This window comes from Martes martes (genome assembly GCF_963455335.1).
Source record: "Martes martes genome assembly, chromosome: 11".
In the NCBI taxonomy this organism is placed as follows: domain Eukaryota; kingdom Metazoa; phylum Chordata; class Mammalia; order Carnivora; family Mustelidae; genus Martes; species Martes martes.
The window spans coordinates 81,027,901-81,052,278 of record NC_137899.1 but is presented as its reverse complement, the minus strand read 5'-3'; the positions used below and the strand labels follow the sequence as shown (position 1 = coordinate 81,052,278).

The 24,378-nt window shown below is 35.9% G+C and overlaps 1 protein-coding gene across 1 annotated transcript in view; it reads left to right on the top strand.

Moving 5' to 3' along the window:
- IQUB (IQ motif and ubiquitin domain containing) overlaps positions 1–23,989 on the top strand; it is a gene marked incomplete at both ends in the record, with an annotated part of 47,118 nt that extends 23,129 nt beyond the window's left edge. The window contains 6 exons of the mRNA XM_080818732.1: positions 3,772–3,942; positions 6,557–6,733; positions 11,017–11,265; positions 12,394–12,579; positions 16,278–16,380; positions 23,808–23,989. Coding sequence (XP_080674858.1) covers positions 3,772–3,942; positions 6,557–6,733; positions 11,017–11,265; positions 12,394–12,579; positions 16,278–16,380; positions 23,808–23,989 — 1,068 coding nt within the window. The remainder of the gene's footprint in view (positions 1–3,771; positions 3,943–6,556; positions 6,734–11,016; positions 11,266–12,393; positions 12,580–16,277; positions 16,381–23,807) is intronic.
- Positions 23,990–24,378: the final 389 nt, after the last annotated feature.

Below are 24,378 nucleotides of genomic sequence, written 5' to 3'. Positions count from 1 at the left end.
TGTATCTTGGGTTCTCTTCACCCAAACTGTGTTCAAGAGACAATTTGAATTTCTGCAGGACATTTTCTCTAGAGTCAAGGCCATTTATTTCTTTGATTCATATACCACTTCTCACAGTCACTAGCTAAAAAAACTGCAGTTCTTGTGAGCTCTGTCATTTAAATGTTTTTTTTCTCCCCCATACTCTGGTGGCCAACAGCTAATAGGATAGAAAAATGCAACCGATTTTTGCTTCTCTCTGAGCACCGTAGTTCACAGGGGTGTCCTCTGCGTATGAACAAAACCCCTTTGCTGTTGTAAAAGAAAACTTGATCACTGCGCAGTAGCTTTTGGGGGGTTAGGGTTATTCTTAATTTGTGCCCTTGTGGACCTGAGTATTAATTTAGGAGGAAGAAAGCCCTCCTCTCCCAGTGCAGTCATTTCTCCTCTTCTGTGGAAGCCTGCTGCTCTCAAGGTTTTTGTTATCTCTCCACCTTCCCTTCCTTGAAATGTGTCTTCCTGCTGTTCTTCTGTTTCTCTCCTCTGGAGTCTGCCCTGTCTCAATTGTTGGCAGCTTAATGGAATTTATTACGCTCCTGTTTTCCAAAGCAATTTAAGAACATGATTGTTGTACATCTCTCATTACAGCCAAAGCATTCAAAGAAAAAAGAAAATAGGAAAGAGAAACAAGCAAGGTTGACGCATTTTCCTGTGTCAGAGTTAAAAAAAAAAAAAAAAAAAAACCTTAAGGCCTGAAATCAAAGAAGCTTAAACTTGAATGAAGACCAAGTTATCAGTGTTGGCAGAAATATATCCAAGTGTAAAAACAGCTTTGTCAAACAGAATTTTTTTCTCTCTTTTACTGCTAACTAGAGAAACTCAAACTTCAAATCCAGGATTCTTTGATTATGTCGCTCAGTTCCCTTTACTCTGGCTAATTCCTGGTTATGCTTCAGGTTTCATCTTGGATACAATTTTCTTTTCACCCAATAATTGCTTCGTAGCAACCTGTGGTTAATTTCCTATTTACCTGCAATCATCAAGCATAATCACCCTTTATTTTAATTACTTATTTTCTTATCTTTACATATTATTAGATCTGAGAGTTCTTGAAGTCAGTATATTATTTTATTTACTCTGCCTAATACACTGACTAATATATAGTAAACAAAACAAATATTTGTTGAATGAATGAATGAATGAATGAGTATGGTAGGCCCTCTCAGATATACAGAACTATGTGAGAGATTTATTTCTTATAATCTTTCAGGAGAAATAAAATTAACAAACAAGATAACTGTAGAACAATTTGGATTTAAATTTCACTGCCCCAAGTGATTGAAATAGAGACACTGCATACTTGTGTGTGTACATGTGTGTGTTCACAAGTAGCAAATGTGTTCACGGTAGCCCTTCAGATACCAGCAATGTCATTGATTCAAAACATAGTTAAGAATTTTTATGGAAAAGGTAGGGTTTGAATTAAAACTTGGAGAGCGGGAAGGATTTGGACATTGAATGTATTTGGAAGAAATCCAAGATATTACCATATCATACCATATTATATAGGGCTAAAAACTTGGAGGGGAGATGGAGTTAAATCAATCTTACTAGCTAAAATACAATTTAGTAGATGAACTAGGCATTTCATTAAAAGGTAGTTATGCTTGGATTATTACAAATGAAGTAAGTTACTGCCTGCAGAGCAAAAGGTATTGTCCACATTACTGAAAGGAAGGAAATTGCATTTAATAGAACCACCCTGAAGAAAATTGCATGGAAAGATAAAGATATTAGTTAGACTTTAAAATATCACAATATGAAACTTAGCCTAAGGTTGCTTATACCTTAAAACTTTTAAAAAAGGAGCCTTGAAACAAACATTAAACTTTAGTAACACTCTGAGGCCTCCCCCAAACAAGGATATATCTATTTAAAACAATATATATATTTATTTGTGTCTAAGTACTAATAATTAAATGACTAAATATTCTCTTTTTTAAGGTTTTGTTTTGTTTTGTTTTTTGTTTTTTGTTTTTTTTTTTCAGTTGGAAAGAGCAGAGAGAGAGAGAGAGAGAGAGAGAGAGAGAGAGCACATGAGCAGGGGGAGGGGCAGAGGGAAAGGAAGAAGCAGACTCCTTGCTGATGAGAGAGGAGCTTGATCCAAGGACCCCAGAATCACGAGCTGAGCTGAAGGCAGACTCTCAACCGACTCAGCCACCCAGGCGCCCCTATAAGATATTTTCTTACTGAGCTGTTTCCCTTTTATAATCCTTTATAAATTTGAGTTAATTCTATCAGTCTGCTAAATTGTAGTACATTATTTAATATTAGGTTTATGCCCTAAGAATATAGATTTATTATAGGCTTATAGCCTCTCATTTGCTGAATTAAAACTAGAACTGGAATCTAAAGTTTCTGATGAAAATTCCTAGCTCTGATCAGCACTTATTTTGGCTTTGTTCAGAAAATGCTGCCATTCCTTTGAAAATATATCAAATAAAGTTGTTTTTAGATGGTTCTTTTCAGTTTTCAATGCAATTTAGCTAATATGAAATGCAAAAAATATATATATAAAAGTAATTTAAGTCTGCAACTAAAAATTCCTCATAATACTGTCATTCTAAATACCACCTTATATTATTTCTCTATTTGGCTAGTCTGCATTCCTGATGATTTGTTCCTATACGTGGGCTTCTGTTTAAACTTTAAATTGTATCAAATCTAAGATTTAAATGGCTTCAAGTATGGCATAAATTGGACTGCAGGTCTCCAAAGCAATTACCATTCAGCATATAAAAAATCCAGCATTTGGACAATTAATAGTCGTCATCAAAATAGCCTTGTTTCTGATAGATTAACATCAGGGAAAGAAATTGATCAGCTTTATCCCACAAAGGAGAGGAGAAATAGTGAGTTTTCACTGTGAAATTTCTAGGTGAATGCATCTTTTCTTAAAGTCTCAGTAAGAAGGAACAGGAGCAGTGTCAAACACAGACTTAATCTTTATTAAAGATTGCAGTGGTGTCACTGGTGTCTTATTCCACACTCTATCTCCTGAATTCTTAGCCCAAGAGTCCGCAGATGAGTTTTAGGGCAAAGAAAGGCCATTTTGAACCCTCAGTTCCTGGCGTGGGCTAGGTTGGGAGGCACCAATCCAGATTTGGAAATAGGGAGTGAGAATCTTGGCCATCAGCTGGGACCACAGTACTGCTAAGATAGCTAAATATAGCTGTTTGACCAGGACATCTGCTTTGTAAGGAACTGTGAACTTGTTACAGGTTTATGTTACGGAAAACAAAACCTTAACTCACAGAGTCCTCTTTTGTAGTATCTGTAGGTCTAATGCTTTGAGGATTATAACCATTGCTCCTCAAAAATTGTTTTCAATTGGCAAAGCATGATCAAGACACATTTCTATAAATCAGTATAACCAAGCAGATTATATTTTTACACATTCCAAATAGCATGCCTTTTCCCAAAGGTAATGAGTTATTCCGTATACCCATTAAGCCATTCGACATACTGATTAGTACAAACTAGTAGCAAATTCTGAACCCTGTAGAAATGTTTGCACTTCGGCAGACTGAATAGCTCTTTTATATATATATATTTTTCCCTGAAATGTTTTACTTTCCCATGGTCTACAAATTCCTCAATTAATTTCCTCAAGTTTTAGTGATACTTTTATTCATAAAGCATATGATACTAAATTAGCTTTTAGCAGAAGTAACAAAATTATTTTTTAACCTTTCATTAACTGATAATTATAAACATAATATTATTTTTAAGTGTTCAGCTCCAAAGGTATGGAGAACATTGAGTGGCAAAATAATTGAGATGGATACGCAGTTTACCATCAGAGCCAGAGAGCTGCAGAACATCTATAAGTGCATTCTGCTGAAAAATATCTCTCAAGATGAAAGGCTGGATGTACTCCTAACGCTTAAACATACTGTGAAGGTACATTAACTTTCTCTTAGTTTTGAGGTATTACTATCAATTTTTAAAAAATGAATACTACAATAAACTTTTGTATCAATTATGAAGATGATAAATCAATGTTTATATATATGAATTTATTTTGTCAACAGCTATATTGTTTTGGTGTGCTTTGGGGAGGATGTGGTTTATGCATTAATATTTATCTAAAAGTTCTCAAACTATATATTATGATATGTAATAAATATAAATGTAGCAAAATGAATATTCTAAACATAAATATACCCATATCTATGCAGCGGATGCAAATACATGGGGATTAATACTCAACTCAGTTCAATAAAACAGCAATTGTCTATATATTTTGACCCTTTTCGGTGAAAAAAATTTTTTAGCAGTTTTAAAGCAGCATTAGAATATTTTAAATTTTTTCTCTTTATTGATTTAAGACACTTTAAGTGGTTGAGTAGATGGTTCTTGTTGGAAAGTAAGTCTCCATAGATCTCTTGTATTTCTCCCCATCCTTTTTTTTTTTTTTTTTTTAACAATTTTATTTATTTATTTTGGAGAGAGAGCAGGAGTGGAGGGAAGCAGCAGAGGGAGAGGGAGAAGCAGACTTCCCAACGTCGGGCTCTATCCCAGGACTCTGAGGTCATGACCTGAGCCACATTTAACCAGCGGAGCCACCCAGGTGCCCCCATTTCTTCTCATCTTGAGAACAAAGGCATTGACTCAATTAGGCATTGACTGCCTTTGTTCTGGATTACCTTTTTAAAGATGTTTGTGTAGTGACTAACATTGGAAGATAGAAATAGTTGGGAAGAAAGTGAGAAGCAGTAGGTCCAGAGTTTGGAAATGAGCACGATATCCATGGTGGGCAGTAAAAAAGCCAGATTGGAAAAAAGAGTGCAGGTAGGGAAGAATACAGTTAGAAATCCTCCTAACTGACATACTTAGGAACATAAACTGGCTGACAATAATAATAAAAAGAAAACAAAAAAAAAGGGTAGGCTTATAAAAAAATTGTGCATATTTTAAATAATATGTTTAACCTAGTATATCTACATGTATATTTATTTAATAATATTTTGATAGAGGATTAAGGCCTTTAAGCATGACTCAAATTCTGGATCTATTCATTATAGCTATATAATATTAGATAAGTTATTTAATATTTCTGAAAATCAGTTTCATCATTTATAGAATTAGTTGCTTGGATATAAATATATGTGTGTATATATATGTATATATATATTTATAAAATATAAATAACTATAATCTATATATCTCAGTGCTTACAAATAGGGAGTCCTCAATGAATTATAGGTATTACTTTGATGATGATTACTAAGAGAGATCAGTGTATCTTAAACCTGAGGACACATTAGAATCATCTGGAAAGCTTGAAAGAGAGAGCAAGATTCACAGAGACAGGAGAGAGATTGAAAGAGAGAGAATATGAGAATCAATGAATAAGGGATAATATCTAGGCCCCATTTCAGAGAAGTTAAATTAGATCCTCAAGTGGGAGGGCAATGTTAAAACCTTTAAAAATCTCCCCTAGGTCATTGTAATATGCCTTTATGGTCAAGGACCCCTGATATAGACTCTTGAGTTAGCTTTACCAAGAATGTATTAAAAGGTACAGAAGAACATTATTTTACAGTTACACTGACTTCACGTTCTGACTCCTTATTCAAACTGTGTTTTTTTTAATCCTCTCTTGAGCAGTTGGAGCAACATACTTCTATTTTAGTACTCATAGATCCTACCTTAATCACCTGACTCCTACTTGGGGCTTTCCTTTTCAACCATTCTCATTTCTGTGACTTTATCAAAAAATTATTGTAAATTATACAAATTTTCAGAAAAAATATGTAAAACATACATATATATACAATTTAACAAATATGAAGTCATCAACCATGTAACCTGTCTCTGACCCCAGAACAGGACATTGCCAACATTACGAGTATCCCTCTTTCTCTTTGAAATCCCAGTTCACCTTCTCATCCCCTAGAATGTTGACTTTCACAGCAGTCATTACCTTGATTCTCTTTATATTTTTACCACCTATGTATGATGTATGTATGTATATATATATCTATATATCTACATATATCTTTAAATAATATAGTTTAGTGTTGCTTACTTTTGGGTTTTATTTAAATGGAATGATACAGAAAAAACAAAACAGCCTTGCTGTTTTGCTCAACAACATTAATTTGTAAGATTGATTTGTTATTGTATATAGCTGTAGTGTATTCACTTTCATACATGTGATATTCTATCAGTATATGTATTCTATGAATAAGCCATCACTTATTTATGTCATCAATTTATTTGTGGATATTTGGTCGTTTCTAATTTTGAATTATTATGAACAATGATTCTATATGCACATTTCTCTAAAGCACCTAAAGAGTGGAATTGGTAGATTGCAAATTACACATATCTGAAGCTCTACTAGATAATGTCAAGTTTTTTTCCAAGTTAGTTGAACCAATTTATACTCCTACCAGTTTCTTTTGGAATTTCTTTATTTTAGAATATAGTTTTCAGTTTGGTGGTAATTTCGAAAACTAACTTAGTGACTTTAAAAATTCTGTACTGAATATGTTTGTGTTTTATATAGGAACATGAATGTAAACTGACTCAGGAAATTCTAGAATTGATTGACAGAGAGGTGGACCTTATAATGAGAGGAATCAAACATCATAATCTTGAAGGACTCAGAAAAAGAATTGCAACACTCTTTTTTCATTACATCAAAACACCTCTATTTAATCCAGAAGTTGCAAGACATCTTAAGGTACTCTACTTTTTTTCCTTTATTCCTTTCTCAGAATTCTGAGATATGCCATAGTAAATTGAAGTAATTCAAATTTTGTTTTAATGCTTTAACTTGGGGTCCATGTGGAAGACCATCTTGTTGGTGAAATCTCTTTTGAATGATTGTTTTTTATGTCAATAAATTAAATGTAGTCATTTAATTTCTTCTGTGTTTGTATTTTTAAGTTTGAATTCTTTTCCACTCTCTGAACCAAAGTGAATATCACACTGAGCAATCCTGTTTTCTCACACTATCATGCTTTTGAACATACTGCTATTTCCACCTGGAATGCTGTCCCCTACTTCACTCAGCTAACTCTTGTTCATTTTCTGACATTTAATTCATGGGTCCCTTCCTTCATGAGGTCTCAGAGAGAGTTAAACTCTTCATTTCTGAGATTCTACATGTCCCTTGTTTGTGTTTCCTTATGAGACTTATTGCTTAGTCATAGTTACGACTGAACAGATCTGTGTAGATATCCTGAGAGAACTTCCAATGTAACATGTATTTGAATTAAACTACCATTTCCAGCTCCATATGCTTAGGCCTCTATGAAGATTTTGCTGTCTAGGGCCAAGGAAAGTATCTTACTGCCTTCTTACTGTCCAAAACTATTTAAAACACTTTTAAGTTTGGAAGGGAGTGGTTTACTAAAGAATTCTAAATAGTGTTTTATTCTAATGATTGTATTTAGAGTTGTAATTTATTAAGAACCCGGCTAAACATGTATTTCGCTCTTTTTTTGATGTAAAATCTCAATATTTAGGTAAAACTTTTATTTTTTATTTTTTAAAAGATTTTATTCATTTATTTGAGAGAGAAAGAGAGAATGAAAGAGAGAGAGAAAGAGAGCATGAGAAGGGGGAGGGTCAGAGGGAGAATCAGACTCCCTGCCGGACTCGATCATGGGACTCCAGGATCATGACCTGAGCCGAAGACAGTCACTTGACCAACTGAGACACCCAGGCACCCTAGTTAAAACTTTTAGAAAAATAAAATTAATTTTATATTTTATTTTAAATGGATTTTTATTTTTTATTTTATTTTTTATTATTTCTTAAAGATTTATTTATTTTTAGAGAGAACAAAAGAAAGAGAGAGCACATGCAAATGGGGAGAAGCAGAGGGAGAGGGAGAAAGAGAATCTTAAGCACGCTCCCCACTGAGCCCAGAGCTTGATGCGGGGCTCGATCTTACAACCCTGAGATCAGACCCGAGCAGAAACCAAGAATTGAATGCTCTACTGATGGAGCCACCCAGCTACCACTTTAATGGATTTTTAAAACTTAATTGTATCGCAAGAGAATAAACAAAAAGTCAGTGGTGCCTGGCTGCCTCAGTCTGTAGAACATGCAACTCTTGATCTCAGGGTTATAAGTTTGAGCTCCACGTTGGGTAGAAAGATTAGTTAAAATAAAATCTTAAAAAATATATATATAATTATAACAAAACTCCAAGAGAAAAATTGCCCATTATATTATTTCTTATTCAAATTAATATTCTACTAGCCCAAGCTACCTTCTAGTCCTCTGTATACTTAACTCAGCTTTTATATGTTTGCAGTAATAAATTTTAATATTCTACACATTAACATAACAAATTTGACTATTTGGGGTCAGTTTTGACAAATGCGGTCATGTAATCAATAGCACAATCAAGATAAGAAATAGTCTTGCCTCCTCCCCCCGAGTTCCCTCATGCTGCCACTTTGTAGTCAGCCCTTCCCCCAGCAACCTGACCCTTGACGGACATGGGTCTGCATTGTATATCTATGGTTATACCCAAGCCAGTGTGTCATATAAATGGAATCCCACTATATGTAACTTTTTGAGAATAGGCTTCCTTCCTTTAGCATATTACATTTGATACTCACCCATGTTTTTGAGTGAATCGTTAATATGTTGTTAGAGTTGAGTAATATTTTTGTTGTCTGGGTATACTAGAGCTTTTTTAGCCATTCACAGTTATAGAACATTGGACTGTTTGTTAGTGTTGGGCTTTTGTGAGTAAAATCACTACAAACACTTGATTGTGAGTTTTTGTGTAAATTGATTGTTTTGGATTAAATACATAGGAAGTGGGATTTTTGAGTCATCTGGTAAATGCATATTTACCTTTATAAGAGATGGCCAAACTTTGTTTCCACACTGGCTGAACCATGTTTCATCCCTATCTCTAATGTGAGAGTTCTAATAGTTCTGCATCCTTGTTAGCAGCTGGGATTGCCAGTCTCTTTTAATTTTGGAATTCTAATAAATGTATAGTAGTATCCCATTATATTTTAATCTGTGATTTCCTAATGCATACAATACTAAGCATCTTTTCGTGCATCTTTTTTTACCATCCATGTAACTTTTTGGTGAAGTATCTGCACATACCTCTTCCCACTACCCCTCTTCTTAAAATTGAGTTGTTTGTTTTCTCATTACTGAGTTTTGAGAATTCCTTGTGTATTTTATATGTAAGTCCTTTGTAAGATACATGATTCGTAAATATTTTTCCTCAGTCTGTAGCTTGTCTTCGCATTCTCTTAACATTATCTTTAACAGAGCAATTTTTTTTAAATTTCAATGAAGTTGAATTTACCCCTTTTTAAAATGGATCATGCTGTTGGCATTTATTTTGTACTAAAGAAATCTTTTTCAAAGAATTAATATTGTTAAAATATTCATACTACCCAAAGTGATCTGTACATTGCACCCAATCCCTATCAAAATTTCAGTGGCATTTCCCACAGAAATGAAAAAAAAAAAACCAACCCTAAAATTTATATGGAACCACAAAAGAGCCTGTATAGCCAAAGCAATCTCTAGAAAGAAGAACAAAGCTGGAGGCATCATGCTTCCTGATTTTAAAGTATATTCCAAAGCTATATAGTTCGAACAGTGTTATACTGGCACAAAAACAGATACATAGATCAGTGCCACAAAACAGAAAGCCCAAAAACAAACCCACAAAGGAGTTAAGAACATACTGTCGAGAAAGGATAGTTTCCTTACTAAATGATGTTGAAAAAACTGAATAGCCACATGCAAAAAAAATCAACCTTTATCTCACACCACGTACAAAAATCAACTCAAAATAGGTTAGATTTAAATATAAGACCTGAAACTATAATACTATTAAAAGGAAATACATGGAAAATCTTGTTGACCTTGACCTTAGCAGTGATTTTTTGGTCATGGTAACAAAAGCAAAGGTGACAGAAGCAAAAATAGATGTGATTTATCAAATTGAAAACCTTTTGCACAGAGAGGAAACAGTCAACAAAATGAAAGGTGACCTACAGGATGGGAAAAAATATTTGCAAACCATGTATCTGATGAGTTAATATTTAAAAAAAAAGTCACTTATAACAACAGCAAAATAACTTTAACCCAACTTTAAAATGGGCAAAAGAGGGGCACTTGGGTGGCTCAGTGGGTTAAGCTTCTGCCTTCGGCTCAGGTCATGATCTCAGGGTCCTGGGATCGAGCCCTGTGTCGGGCTCTCTGCTTGGTGGGGAGCCTGCTTCCCCCCCACCCCCTGCTGCTCTGCCTACCTTGTGATCTCTCTCTCTGTCAAATAAATAAAAAATCTTAATGAGCAAAAGACCTCAATAGACATTTTCTCGAAGAATATATAATGGCCAACACGAACATGAAAAAGTGCTTCACACCACTAATCTTTGGGAAATGCAAATCCAAACCACAATGAGATATCCTCTTATACCTATAAGAATGGCTAGTATCAAAAAGACAAGAAATAACAAGTGTTGGCAAAGATATGGAGAAAAGGGAGCCCTTGTATTCTGTTCTCTGAAATTTAAATTGGTACAGCCATTACAGAAAACAGTATGGAAGTTCCTCAAAAAAATAACAATAGAACCACTATATGATATAGAGTTTCAAGTTTTGAATATGGATCATTAAACCAATCCAAATTTAGTGTTAAGATAAATGAAATGAGAAAAACACTTAGTTTAGCAGGCTTTTATTTATATGTGAATCTAGCCTATAAGATTAATGTAGCATGACACCAAAAATCTAAATTCTTTTAAAAAATAATATAGATTTCTTAATATTTTGGCAGGATAAATGAATACTGCTTGAAATTTAAATTTTGTGTAGAATGGGAAGTTAAGGAAAATAAGAATTAACCAACTTTTTAATCTCATTCTAAGATAAGTTAGCCCTTAGTGCTTCTGTTGAATAATGTTTGGCCTGACTTTCGTAACTTTCTTTCTTTTCTTTTCCTTTTTTTTTTTTTTTTTTACTACTTAGGTCCCTCAAGACCCATTGAAGTTTTATAAAAAGATTTACTTTTGCCACGGTTGCCAGCTCTATTTGCCTTCCACAGAGTTTGCCGTCTCATCCACCTTACACCGCATATACCGGTGTCGTCACTGTATTAACCTTGACAATGAGACTCGAAAACGAGAATCATTTTTGAAGTACAAAGGTTTACTTCAGCGGCTCTACTATTCAGAAGCTGATTATGAGGATGATTCCAAAATTGCTTTCCTAATCCAGGTATGATCAGTGCGGGTTGCCAGTCATGGATGAAATTTGTTCACTGATTTTACAGAAAAGATTCCTGCTTTCCTACAGAAACCTTTTAAAATTATGGTTTGGGGCGCCTGGGTGGCTCAGTGGGTTAAAGCCTCTGTCTTCGGCTCAGGTCATGACCTCAGGGTCCTGGGATCGAGCCCCGCATCAGGCTGTCTGCTCAGCAGGGAGCCTGCTTCTCTCTCTCTCTCTCTGCCTGCCTCTCTGCCTACTTGTGATCTCTGTCTGTCAAATAAATAAAGAAAAATCTTTAAAATAATGCTTCTTTTCTTTATGCTTATACTTTGCGAAGCTTGCCCCTCTGGCAATTCTAAGTCTGAAGACCTCGGGATAAAAAACCATTTCAAGAATTTTAGCTACTATAGTTTAGATTAAAAAAAAAAAAAAGGGTTTTTAAACAGTTACTTCATTTCCCCCCATTTTCCTTCTTTTTTCATTAAGACAACAAAGTCTTTTTAATAACACTAAGGAAATTGCTTAATCCTTATCAAATCTCAATTTCTTCATTTGTAAAGTGGAAAAAAAAATGGCCTACAATAACCCTGAGGATAAGGGTTAGGATAAGGATAGTGGTGAATAATACATTTTGAGAAGCCCTGAATACCATATACACATAAGGTAAAATTAGCATACTAGAGGAAATACATGCATCTTTCTCTGGGTTAAAGATGCAGTCTCTCTGACTGTGAAACTGATAATGTAGCTTGGGCAGAGTGAGCAGAGATTTGGTGAAAAATTAGAAGATACGGGGCGCCTGGGTGGCTCAGTAGGTTAAAGCCTCTGTCTTCGACTCAGGTCATGATCTCAGGGTCCTGGGATCGAGCCCTGCATCGGGCTCTCTGCTCAGCAGGGAGCCTGCTTCCCCCTCCTCTCTGCCTGCCTCTCTGCCTACTTATGATCTCTATCTGTCAAATAAATAAATAAACTCTTAAAAAAAATTAGAAGATATAAGAAGCACTAAAAACTTTATGAATAAAGTTTCTCTTTTAAAAATATGCTCAATATGATTATTTCCTCAAGTAATAGAATAATCTTAAAGAATTGTTATGTTGAGAAGAAAACATTGTTTTTCAAACTTGTGTTGACATGCAGCTACAAGATATTCAGTACCTGGTAGAGAACATCTGGGCATCACAGTCAGTGCTCAGTGCCTGGAAGGATCTCAATGATCTGGTCATGGTCAGGTGGGATAAGTCCTTGGAATGGTCCCCCTGGAACTGCATTCTTCTTACCAAAGATGAAGGCGTTGCTCATCTCAAGCTAACAAGTATCGAAGAGGTAAGAAAGTGGAAATTTGTTTGAGGAATTAATTTGATCAGTGAGAATATTAGAGTATAACCTTTTACTACATTCCATGCATAATTTACATATTTCCATTGGATGAAGAAACAGAGAACGAATAACAGTAACAAAATGTGTGGATGGTATTTATGGCTGCAATTAAAATTAAAAGGATGCTAAGGACAAGATAAGAGATCTGAACATCTTGCAAGTATCTAAACTTGGTTCCCCTGTCTGCTAATAATAACAAGTTCAAGCGTGTTATTCCATGGTAAATTCCATGAGTACAGGGAATTTTATTTGGCTTATTCATGTCTGACTCTCTAATAAACTACACCAGTGCCTGTCACACATTAGGAGTTTTAGTTAGTATTTGCTGAATGAATACATGAAATACCAGATAGATATTATATAACCTAGAATCTGCCCTTCTTTGATTAACCATCATGAGTCTGTCTAAAAAGCACACTAAATTCTCAAATTTTGCTCATAATCTTGTGCTCTAAATGGGAATCATAGTGAGGGGTATGGTTCTGAGACTCCATTTTTTATTTTCTCCCAACTAACTTGGAGTGAGGAAAGCATTGTAAAAATTCAATACCATTTAATTTTAGTTAGTTACAAGATGCAATCCATAAAACCTTTTGATGAGCAGAATTGAGTTCATCAGCAATTCACTTACACCAAGCAAACATAGGATCCCAACAGCTGATACTGATTCTCCACCTTCTGTTGATTAAATTTCTATACTATTAATTTCATGCAAAATATCAGTTAAGAGAAAATAAAGAAATGACTTCAAATTTAATAGTCATTTTGAATGGCACTATTCTCTGCTTCTGTTTTTACTGGGGAGGCAGAAGGTATAAAGAGGAGAAACTAGTTAAATTTTTAGCTTTTTTGAATAGTTTTCTAGGAGAAGCCAGGCTCAGAAAAAGGGATTGAAAGAAAAAACAGCATGAAACTGAAACTGTGTTAAATATTATATTTATTAAACTAAACTGCTTCATAAATATTTAATCACAGAAAGCATAGCCAACACTACAATATTATTTCATCTAGGACCCGTAGTGGGATTGAAGTTCATTACCAAAGCTGATATTACTGTTTCAATTAATTCACATACTCCTTTTGTGTATTTAATCAAATTACTGCAGTACCAAATTAAATGTTCTATTCACATGCATTTCTGATTTCAGGATGGCAATCTTACTGAATTTCTATAAATAGAGCTAAGGTTCTCAACCAGACAAACTAAAAAAAAAAAAACAATAACAACACCTTTTTGTGGTTTCGGCCTAGTGTAATCGGTTAAGTATTAATATTCAGCCTCATTAAAGAATAGTTTATGTCTTGCCACAAGTTAAAGCATTTCTAGGATTTCCTTAATGCACAGAGATATTTGTTTTCTCAGTAAGAAAATGCTCAAAATTTAAAATAATCTTGGCTCCCTGAAATCATGACACAAGTTATAGGAAAAGCCTGGAAAAAGGCTCTGTTCTCTGAATGTAAATGATGCAGAGCGGTTTCTTGCGTGCACTTTGGTCAAAGTAAGAACAATAGTGGATTTAAAGTCAGGAGACCTGACCCAGTATTTCCCCATTTCTGTCACTCGTAATCTATAGGACATTAAGACCTATTTCTTTGCATCATAAATTTTTGTGAAGGTGAGCTAAACACATGCAATCAATACAGAGGATCAGAGCAGCCCTGGTTGAATTCTGGCTCTGTCACTTAGGAGCTGGGAGAAGTCAAGCAGATTTGCTCATGTCTCGGTGCCCTAGTTCCCTCATCTGTCAAAAGGGGATAATGTGAAAAGGGGATAATATATACTGGATATCTTTCCATATTATATTACTCTTTAAAAGTTGCTTATTGTTCCTTTGCTTGTATGTACCATAATATGCTTATCTTAAGTTTAATGATTACATTTTTGTTCTGTGAAGGTGCTTTGAAAACCTTTTAAGTTCTGTACACATGTAATTTAGTGTTGCATATCAGAAATGTGTTAGTTTTCTTAATGAAGTAAGGACTAAGAAGTGGTAGAACACAGATTAGTGCAAGGGATGAGTATTTTGCCCGACTATATGTGTCTGTAGAGAGGAAAGTTAACAATAGGCCCAGGGTATTCCTACATAATAATCTCTGCCAGAATATTGTATGCTTTGGCTTCTTTTCTCCAGGCTTTTTTTTTACCTTTGTTTTGACACAATAGAGGGATCTTTAGTTAGGGATGTCTTACTATTAGAAAACAAATTTTAGGAGGAGGTACAAGTTGTATTTGCGACTTGATTGAAAAGAAGTGTTGATTAAGATTAATAAAGGAAATAGTGGTATTTATTAATTCAATTAGAATTTTCTTTTGAATGTGCCTGCCCCGTACTGTGCTAGGTGCTTGGAGTAAAACAAGGACGTGTATGGATACAAGTCTTCATTGTTTCAGCTGTATCCAAGTTTGGTTGCAAAGAACAGACTAAGCAATTGATAATGACTTAATCAAATGTGAAGTTAGTTTCCACCAAGCAAGAAGTCCAGAGGTTGGCAGTCTGGGGTCCAGATGGTGGCTCCACAGTGCTTTCAGAAACCCAGGCCCTCTAACCTTTTCTTAAGCTCTGTTTAACATTTGACTTTCATTCTCATGATTGTGGACTCTCAGGGATGAAATGATTAAATCATCTCCTGCATTATCTTAAAAAAACTTTCTTGTACGCTTTGTCCAATGGCTTCTGCTATATATATGTATGTATGTATGTATGTATGTATAATGGCCAGAAACTTGTCACATGCCTACCCCTAGCTGGAATAAAGGCTAGGAAAGCTGAGCACATCACACAATACAAGATCAGGCCTCTAAATACCAGGGGAAGAGAGAGTGGATGTTGGGTTGGCAGCAAGCAGTCTGCGGCTCTCATTAGAAAACAGATAGATGGTCATATACAGTGGCAATGCTACATAACAAAAAAGGTTCAAAGTACTGTTCTAGCTGTGAAGAGACAAGAAGCATAAACATTAATAAAGAATTAAAGTGGAAAGGCACAGAGGCTTGATAAAGGCGGGAAGGTTATTTTCTGTTTAGAAGACAGAAAATGGACTCATGAAGTAGGAATCCAAGGTGGTAAAGAGGGGTACAAAGAGAAGTTTATACTGTCAGGATACCATCATAATCTTTGTTTTGGACCCTGAAGATTGGGAGATAAGTACCAATTTTAGAAAAAATAACTTGGGCAAAAGTTGGTAATTTAACCAGTGTTGAAGTAGAGTTAGAGAACCAAGGTGACAAAATCGTTCATTCAAATATATTGATTTTGGATGGTGTTGAGAGACACTTATATAAAAAAGACCCAGTTTGAACCTTCAAGGAGTATTCCTTATAGTGGAGAGACTCTCAAGCAGATAGTGAAATTGAAGGCAGAATGAACTAAATATTACAATTAAAATACATTAAAGTACTTGCAAGTAAGAAGAAGGAGGGATTAGTTTGGACTCAGAGGTCAGAGGGAGAGTCAGAAAAGGCTTCAGGGTTAGAGCAGCATAGCAGCTAGCCCTGAAAGGTGGTAGACAAAGTAGGAAGCAGTGTTCTCTGGGCTGAGAGGACAGATGAGCAAGGGCACCGAGATATGAAAGTGTTTTTATTTTTTTGTTTGGCAAAATATATCTGTGACATTTAATAGAATTTGATTTTCTTTTCTTTTCAGGGATATGAACCCTTGTTTATTCACAAGATCAAACACAAACATATCCTGGCTAAGAACTATTTTTCTCAAATTCCAGTGCTGGCTTCATATTTACTTGGTGATGGTGAGATAGATGAGATCAGAAAGAAATATCACTCAGAAACAACTCCTAAGATTATAGTGTCCCAGAGGCCTAGTCCCTAGAAGATCCAGGAGTATTTGATGATCAGCATTTTGGTCCACTGCTAATAGAGGAATACAGAGGCTGTACAATATGGAAATATACAGAGGCTGTACAATATGGAAATAGAATTTTATCTTTTTATTGATTTTAGTTGTTTTTTGTTTCTCATAGTATTATAAATTTATGAAGACAAAACATTCTTATATAAATGTTTTATTATTAGATGTTTAGTGAAAATTGAAATACAATTTAGTTCCTGAAAGTAATATTTTAAGGTAAAGAGAACATTTTATTTTTCATATTTTCACAATTAAAATTTTTAGAAATTTCAGTGCACTATAAAACCAACAAACAAAAGCTAGGTTAACTTTTGACTCAAGTAATTTAAGTTAAATGTAGTTGTGGAATAGTCAGTATATGGATGGGAGGAAACATAAAATTCTCTTTCTTAAAAATCTTTGCAGGTGGGATAAAAGATGCTACATTTTAATACAACAATTTGAATCTTCACTTTTTATTTTCTACTTTTACCTTCCATCCTTCCTAAAATCCTAGTAAAACAAATGGAATTATTTCTCCCATCCAAGTACTAACCAGGCCCGACCCTGCTTAGCTTCTGAGATCAGACGAGATCGGGCGCGTTCAGGGTGGTATGGCCGTAGACACAAATGGAATTATTTCTAAATAAACAAACAAATGCATTCCATGCTGGAAAGCAGGGTAACAGTAGAACTATCTTTTACCGTATTGGCAGAAAACTCCCAATGGGGCAATGATGACATTCTAGAGGAAAGATAAACTTGGTTAAGTTAACTGTAACAGCCTCATTCCTCAGTAAGACAAAGAAATAACCTTGACTACATGCATGTCAGAGACCTACAGTGATGAACAGTGTGTGTGTGTGTGTGTTTGTGTGTGTATGTCAGTCTTAATAAGAAATTGATGGCACACTCAAAATAGGAAAATTCAAGGAGGTTGTATTTACAAAGGGACTTATTATAAAGTGTGGGCAATAAAGGAATAGTGCAGGAACTCAGGGCCAGTATGAGATACAGGCTATCTCGACCCCTAGTCTTAAATGAACATGCAGAGGAAGAGGTATGAGAATGCTCAGTGTAAAGAAGGTAGCTGAGAGGATCAGAAACCAACTGTTATGGGATAGTCAACCCTAGGTGGTCTCATGAGCTGGAGAAATAAATACTCCGATTTCATACTTCTCCCTTTCTCTAGTCTCCTGCTTGCTTTCCCCATTAGTAGAACCCAGAAGGAAAGCAGGAGAAATAGACTTCTGTTGGCATAATTCATGCAGTTTCAGGGAAAAGAGTGGAGTAGATAATGGGGATAGTGGATCTGGATGACTAAATAGAAGATACCTTCTTAGAGAGTATGAATTTAGAGTGAAGCTCTATAACTCAGGTAGCAGTATTTCACACACACAACACACACACACACATGCATGTGTGTGCCTGTGCATGCGCACATGGCGTAATTTGAGAGAGAGGGGTGAGGGGAGAATTTTTCTCCTGATTCCCATCAGTAGTTAATGAGCTGTTCTCTTCAGTTTAGTGCTCAAGGAATTCAATATAAATATTAATATTTGTTCTACATAAATTTTTGCCAATATTTCAGCAATATATTTTCTAGGACATCTACAATTATTATTTATTTTTTTTTAGCAAAAGCATGTCACATGGTGATTGTTCTTAAGGAAATAAACATCAAGGAGGGAAGTGCTATATTATGAGTTATTTTCAGGTTTCCATGGACAATTCAGACATTCTGGAACTTTCGAAGTGGTAAATTACAGATAGGGTTAGACTGGAGACCATTCTGATCACTAATAAACAGGTAACAATTTAATACAGAGAACAGTGGGTTTACACAGGAATGCAAATGACCAGATTTTCATTAGACAGTGTACAAGAACATGCTATCTTAGAAAAAAAGGCTGGGGGGGCAAGCATCAGGGGAGAAATATTCAGTTAGGGGCAAAAAAGCATTTTTGGGAATTCCACTGTTTACCCTAGGGATGAAGCAACTGACCAGATAGCATTTGCTGTTAGTATGGAAGATTTGCGGAATGCAACCGAGAGGGGTAGACCAGCTAGAGCAATTGAATGTAGGGAAAGGGGCAGTACCCATAGAACTGGGAGAATAACCACTAAGGGGGAAAACAGCTAAGAACAGACAGGCTTTCCCCAGCATTCTGGTAAGCACTTTTCAGTCCTTCTAGAATGACAGTTCTCAATTTAGACAGCTATCTGAAAATCCAAAGCAGAAGGGGCTAGAAAACGTATCTGGTTAGAGAGCGTATCTGGTTAGAGAGCTGTCAGTGGGAGGAAAAAGTCGGGTTGCTACCCACTAAAATCCTAACTCTAGCATACTGGAAAGCAATAGCTCATTTAGCAGTCGGTTCTCTTGCCTTCACAGTATCTGAATTCCTCTAGTTTATGACCTGTTGATGATACTTCCCTTGGCTACTAATAAATGAAACTATAGCAGGTGTATCCTTCTTTCTCCTTCATGAGGACTGTATTATATAGATAGATGCCTAAATAACATAATAGGACAGAATTATACCTGCAAATTTTAAAAACAAACTGATGAAGAACAGTCACTAGATAGCAAAAATCAAACAGGGACCCTCTGAGGAATGAAAACAAATATTTGTTTATCAAATCTCTTGATTTGTGATAAGGATATTTGATAGCACTTTTTATCCTTTGGGAAAAAAATGGTACTGGGAAAAATAGCTATTACACAAGATAAACAATTGCTAAATTACCAAAAACAACACAGAGATGGCAATGAACAGCAGATTTGATACTTTAAAGATGAATCTAAAATAGAGATTTGATGGATTAGCTCAAGATACTTCCTAGAATTTAGAGGAAAAGGACAAAGTAATGAAGTAGATGAGCAAAAATAGTAAGTTTAATAATCTTGCTGTATTTGCACTAAAGATAACATGAGCCTAAAATGGAGTAAAAAAGGAGGAACAATTAGCAAATTGAGATTTAAGGCCAATTTTCCTAAGTGAAAAGACATATAACTTTAGCTGTGTAAAGAATCTACCAAGTACTGGGAAAATTAATATAGAGACACATAAAAACACAATCTCATGGTATTTCTGAATTTCAAGAATATTGGACAAATTCTATAAGCATTCAAGTTAGAGGGGGAAAGTTAGCCACAAGAAAATAAAATTAATAGCATCGTAGATTTTTCTTCTCCAACACTAAATGCCAGAAGGGAGGAACATCTCTATTGAAGGATTTTGAATTTTGAGGGTTTAAAAAAATGACCCAAGAATTTTACTTCATGTTTATGAAGGCAGAAGAAAGACATTGTCAAGTAGGAAGCATAGCATGAATCTCTGCCTTCCCATTCTGTACTCCAGCTCACCTTAAAACTGTGGCAGTAAGGTATGGGCATGATATTGTAAATAAGAAATGACAGTGAGCCCTACAACCTCAAGATCCTTTCTAAATGATCATTTTTGTGATTATGAAACAACGTGATGAACAAAAGTAATTCCTTAAGTAAAAATCTATACTGCCAAAAAAAAAATCAATCTATAAAAATAATACCCTATTCCAACAAAATATCTACTACCAGAGAGTTCAGAGGGATGAAATTATTCCAAGTCTTTTTAATTGGAGAAGTGTCAACAGATAGGTAGGAAAGTAGATATTCAGATATTTAGTTTAAAAATTTACAGGCAACTGGTAGCAGAATGAGGATGGAATTATAAACACATTTCTAGAGAGAAAAAGGAAACAACAAATTTGAGAACGATTGTGAAATAAAGGGTTTTGGTTTTTGTTTTCTAAAGTTAGCAGGAAGTACATATTAGAGAAAAACTGGGTTAGAAATATCACAGTGCATAAATTCAGATAGGTTAAAAGTTCTCCATTAAAGGATAGTTATTATAATATTGTATCAAAAGAGTGAGCTAAATGCTGTGTACCAGATATATATCCCGAATGAAATGACATATAAAGGTTAAAAGTATGATATTTAGTAAAATTGTAATAGTCACATGCAAGCAGACACCAAAGTTTTGGTAATGTTAATTTCAAGGATGAACTGAGAAGAAAAAGAGAGAAAAGGGAGTTACTTTATACTGATTAATTATTATTCACAATATAAATGACTAATCTCTGTTAAATACAGAAGTAAGTTTTTAAAAAGTCACTTAAAAAACCATTCTCCATAGGCTTCTTGCACTTTTGCATGTCTTTGGGGGCGGAGATAGTAGTTCTCCTTTTCTGGTTTATTTTGAAGGTTGTTTGTATAGTAATCAATCTTGGAAGATAGGGATAGTTATTTACCGTTCACTATAGAAGAGTCAGAGTTTCTAAGCCCAGGATTTCTACCCTGTAATGTGTGTGCATGTGTCATCCAGACTTTGTATCACCCTGGGGGAATTAGGGCAAAATGCTGATATTCTGGCTGCTGCTATTTCTGTGAACAATAAATTGTGCTTCATCTCTGACCCAGGAGTCTTGTGTCGTCCCCTGTCATCTATGACATTCTGGCAGCCAAACTTGTTAGCTTGTGTTTGGGTAGCGTCTCAGACCCTTAGCAGTTCTTGACCCAGATAACCTTAGAAATGAAAAAAAAAGAAGTGACTCAAGAGGTAGAAAATGTGTCTTTGCTCTTTCCAGGAGCACTGAGTGACTGATTGCAATTCTCCACCCTCTCGAAATGAGGCAGGATTATATAATATGCTTTGCCCAAAGTGTAATGTGAGTAAAATTGTCCTGTGTCACAATTGAGCATCGAAAGATCAAAAAATTCAAATTCTACAGATACTCTTCTTCTAAGGAATAGAAAAAATGAATACTCCCCAACTCACGCGACCACTACATCGTTGATAGCAAACTTTGACAAGGCTAGCACAAGAAAGAAATTGATAGGCCAACTTCAGGGTGAGGATAGATGCAAAAATCCTAAACAAAGTTTTAGCAAATTAAATTTAAAAACATGAAAAGATGAAATAACATGGCTTTTGCTGGACATTCTTCATTTGCTTCTCCAGATCTACCTCCTACCCTTCTCCTCTCTGCTCTGTACCCAGAGAGGCTGCTCTTTGTGCATTGTGTCAATGAGTATGTGACATCTTCCAGTTGCTTTTGGCCAATGGGAAGCATCAGCAGGACATTTGAGGTCTGAAAGACAGACAGAGGTTGGGTGTTTATTCCCCTGGCTTCTCCTATCTTTTTGATCTGTTGTTGTCAGTGACTGCATTTATGTGCCTAAGACCATATCTCTGGTTGGGTGGTCAGCCCTTGTGCGCTGTAGCTCTCTTTGAATTCTGAGCTTCGTTCCTTCTTTTTACTCCTTCAGCTTATGGGTATTGCTTTCTTTTGTAGTAAGGTTTAAGGTGCTTCTGTTTTTCATTTTGATTTCTTTAAACAGTGCCCTTGACTTCATAAACAACCTTTTTCTAAATACTTCTCAAATTAATCAGTTTAAGTGTACCTGCTGGACCCTGACAAAAACAGTAATTGGTACCAGGAATGATCCCCGCAAACAGACTTTAAAATGGAATCCGGGCTTTGGCGGCTCACATATTTGAAGAACATATGGATAACCTCCTTGCCAGGGGAAATAGGACACTGGTGATAGGCAGCATGTGGTAGCATCATGATTACTCAAAATACCACAAGTGGTGGCATAGAATGGGGTGCGAAGGGAGGATAAGCACAGCGAGATCAAATGGCTGAGCCAAGTAGTCACTTTGATGACAAAGATTGTGCCATAGGATGGCATTTCTTACACCAGAAAGGGTTCATGAGGAAAACGATAAACTGAAAGCCTTGAAGGTCTAACACAAGGCCCAGAGAGAAATTCAGAAAGCCTTTATGACAACTCTACAGAAATTACTTATCTCCTGTGTATACATGGCAGGATGTGGCTAAGGATTAAGTCTAGAGCCAGGTGTAAGACTTATAGAGTTGTATTGTCAATTAAGTGTGCACCCCAGCTAGATCTCATGCTAAGGTAAGGATAGTAGTGAGGAAGAACGAACAAGGTACGGTCTGGTATGAGTCAGTCTATATACTGAAGGAGTTGTAGGATTGTGTCAGTTTTTAATCAAGAGTCAGGGGTGCATGTGTAAGAGATTATTCTAAGGCTATTAGACCAAAAAAGACAAGACAAAAGATTGTATCAAGCCAAATTCATGTGCTTGCCTAGAATTCAGGATTTTATGTGTTGGTTTAAGGCCCTGTGAATTGCTAGATGTGTTAACTGAAGCCTGGACTCAAAAGTAGCATATATCAATGAGCTCCAAATTCAAGAACTTCCCTGGAAAACATTACTCAGGAAAATGGGTTGTTGGGGTGGCTCCATTATATGTGAGTTTCTCAGACACCTCTTACAGGTGTCAATACTCCACAAGAGGATCTTCACCAAGGCATTAAGGAATGCAGTCATGAGTGGATTACCAGCATCCTTGAAAAGCTCTGTGGTAGCTGTTCCCTCTAGGCTGGAGATGACAGCGGGCATGCTGTACTAGAATATGATAACCCAATTTGATGGGAACAATGGGATCCCTAGTGCTAAAAGCCAACTCGTAAAGTTTAATCATCAGAGAAAAAGAGAACAGAGTTATAATAAAAAGCCCTAGGAGCCAAGTGATTTGACCCTGTGGGGATTTATAACAATGATTAAATGATAATCAGATCCGTGGGAATGAAATGGACAGCTGTATTTGTTTCCTAGGGCTCCTATAACAAATTACAACAAATTAGATGGCTTAATACAACAAGAATTTATTCTCTTGCATTTCTGGAGGCCAGAAGTCTGAAACCAAGGTGTTGGCAGTGCCACACTCCCTCTGGATGCTATGTGAGAGAATCTTTTCTCGCTTTTCCCAGCTTCTGGTGGCTCCAGGAATTTCTTGGCTTCTTTGACTGTATTATTCCAGTCTCTGCCCTAATGGTCACACCTGGCCTCCTTATTTTTATGTGTCTGTCTTCTACTCTTCCTTCTCTTATGAGGACACTTATCACTGAGTGATTCACTAAGTGACTATATTACTAGAAAAATGCCCATAATAAATTGTGTGTTATCAGATTCACCCAGTCATAAAGTCAAATGTACACAGCATCATTTCATTGTAAAGTGGGAATTGTATATCCAAGAATGCCCTTGCAGGTTTGGAAGTTACAAGTAAACCACGGGAAGCAGACACTTCAGTCTCCTGTGGTCTGTGCTGCTACTGCTCTTCCACTTACACCTCAACAAACAACTGTGGCTCATGGAGAGTTCCCTCTGGTCACTTAAATGGGAGAAAAGAAAAGAACTGGTTTGCAGAGGATCTGCACACCCTAGTGTCAGCTGATGGTCTGGTTTAGGGAAAGTTCTGCACATACGCTTCCGCTGGATCACAGCTGCACTTTGGAAGGCCAAGGAAGACACGGATAAAGAATTCTCTCCGAGGGAAGACTTGCAAGCGGAGCCATCTCATTATCCGCTTTTTGTGCAGTGGGATGTAGCTGGTGGTATAGATCTACAGATATCCATGGACAGTGCCTAAATGGTTAATCAACTAGGAAGAGAGAATAATATTTAAATATTGGTGATAAGGCATTTGGGGGAGATGTGTGTAAATAAACCTGTCCTATGTAAGAGCACTCCAGATGGCATCCACCGCAGAGGACACTGTCAGTAATCAAGTCTTCATCCTCTTGTGTATCTCAATCAGCTTCTTTTACTAGATTTCTGGTGTTTGCTTGATAGGTTCATTTACAAACTAACCTTGACAGTATGGATGGAACTCATCTCTGGGTTTAGCAACAGGGGTTTTGCTTCACCAAGGCTCATTTAGCTACCCTCATAGCTGCATGTCTAATTCCCCAACAGCAGAGGACACTAATAAGTTACAAGCTGATAATATTCCCCAGGGAAAGCAGCTGACATTCTGAT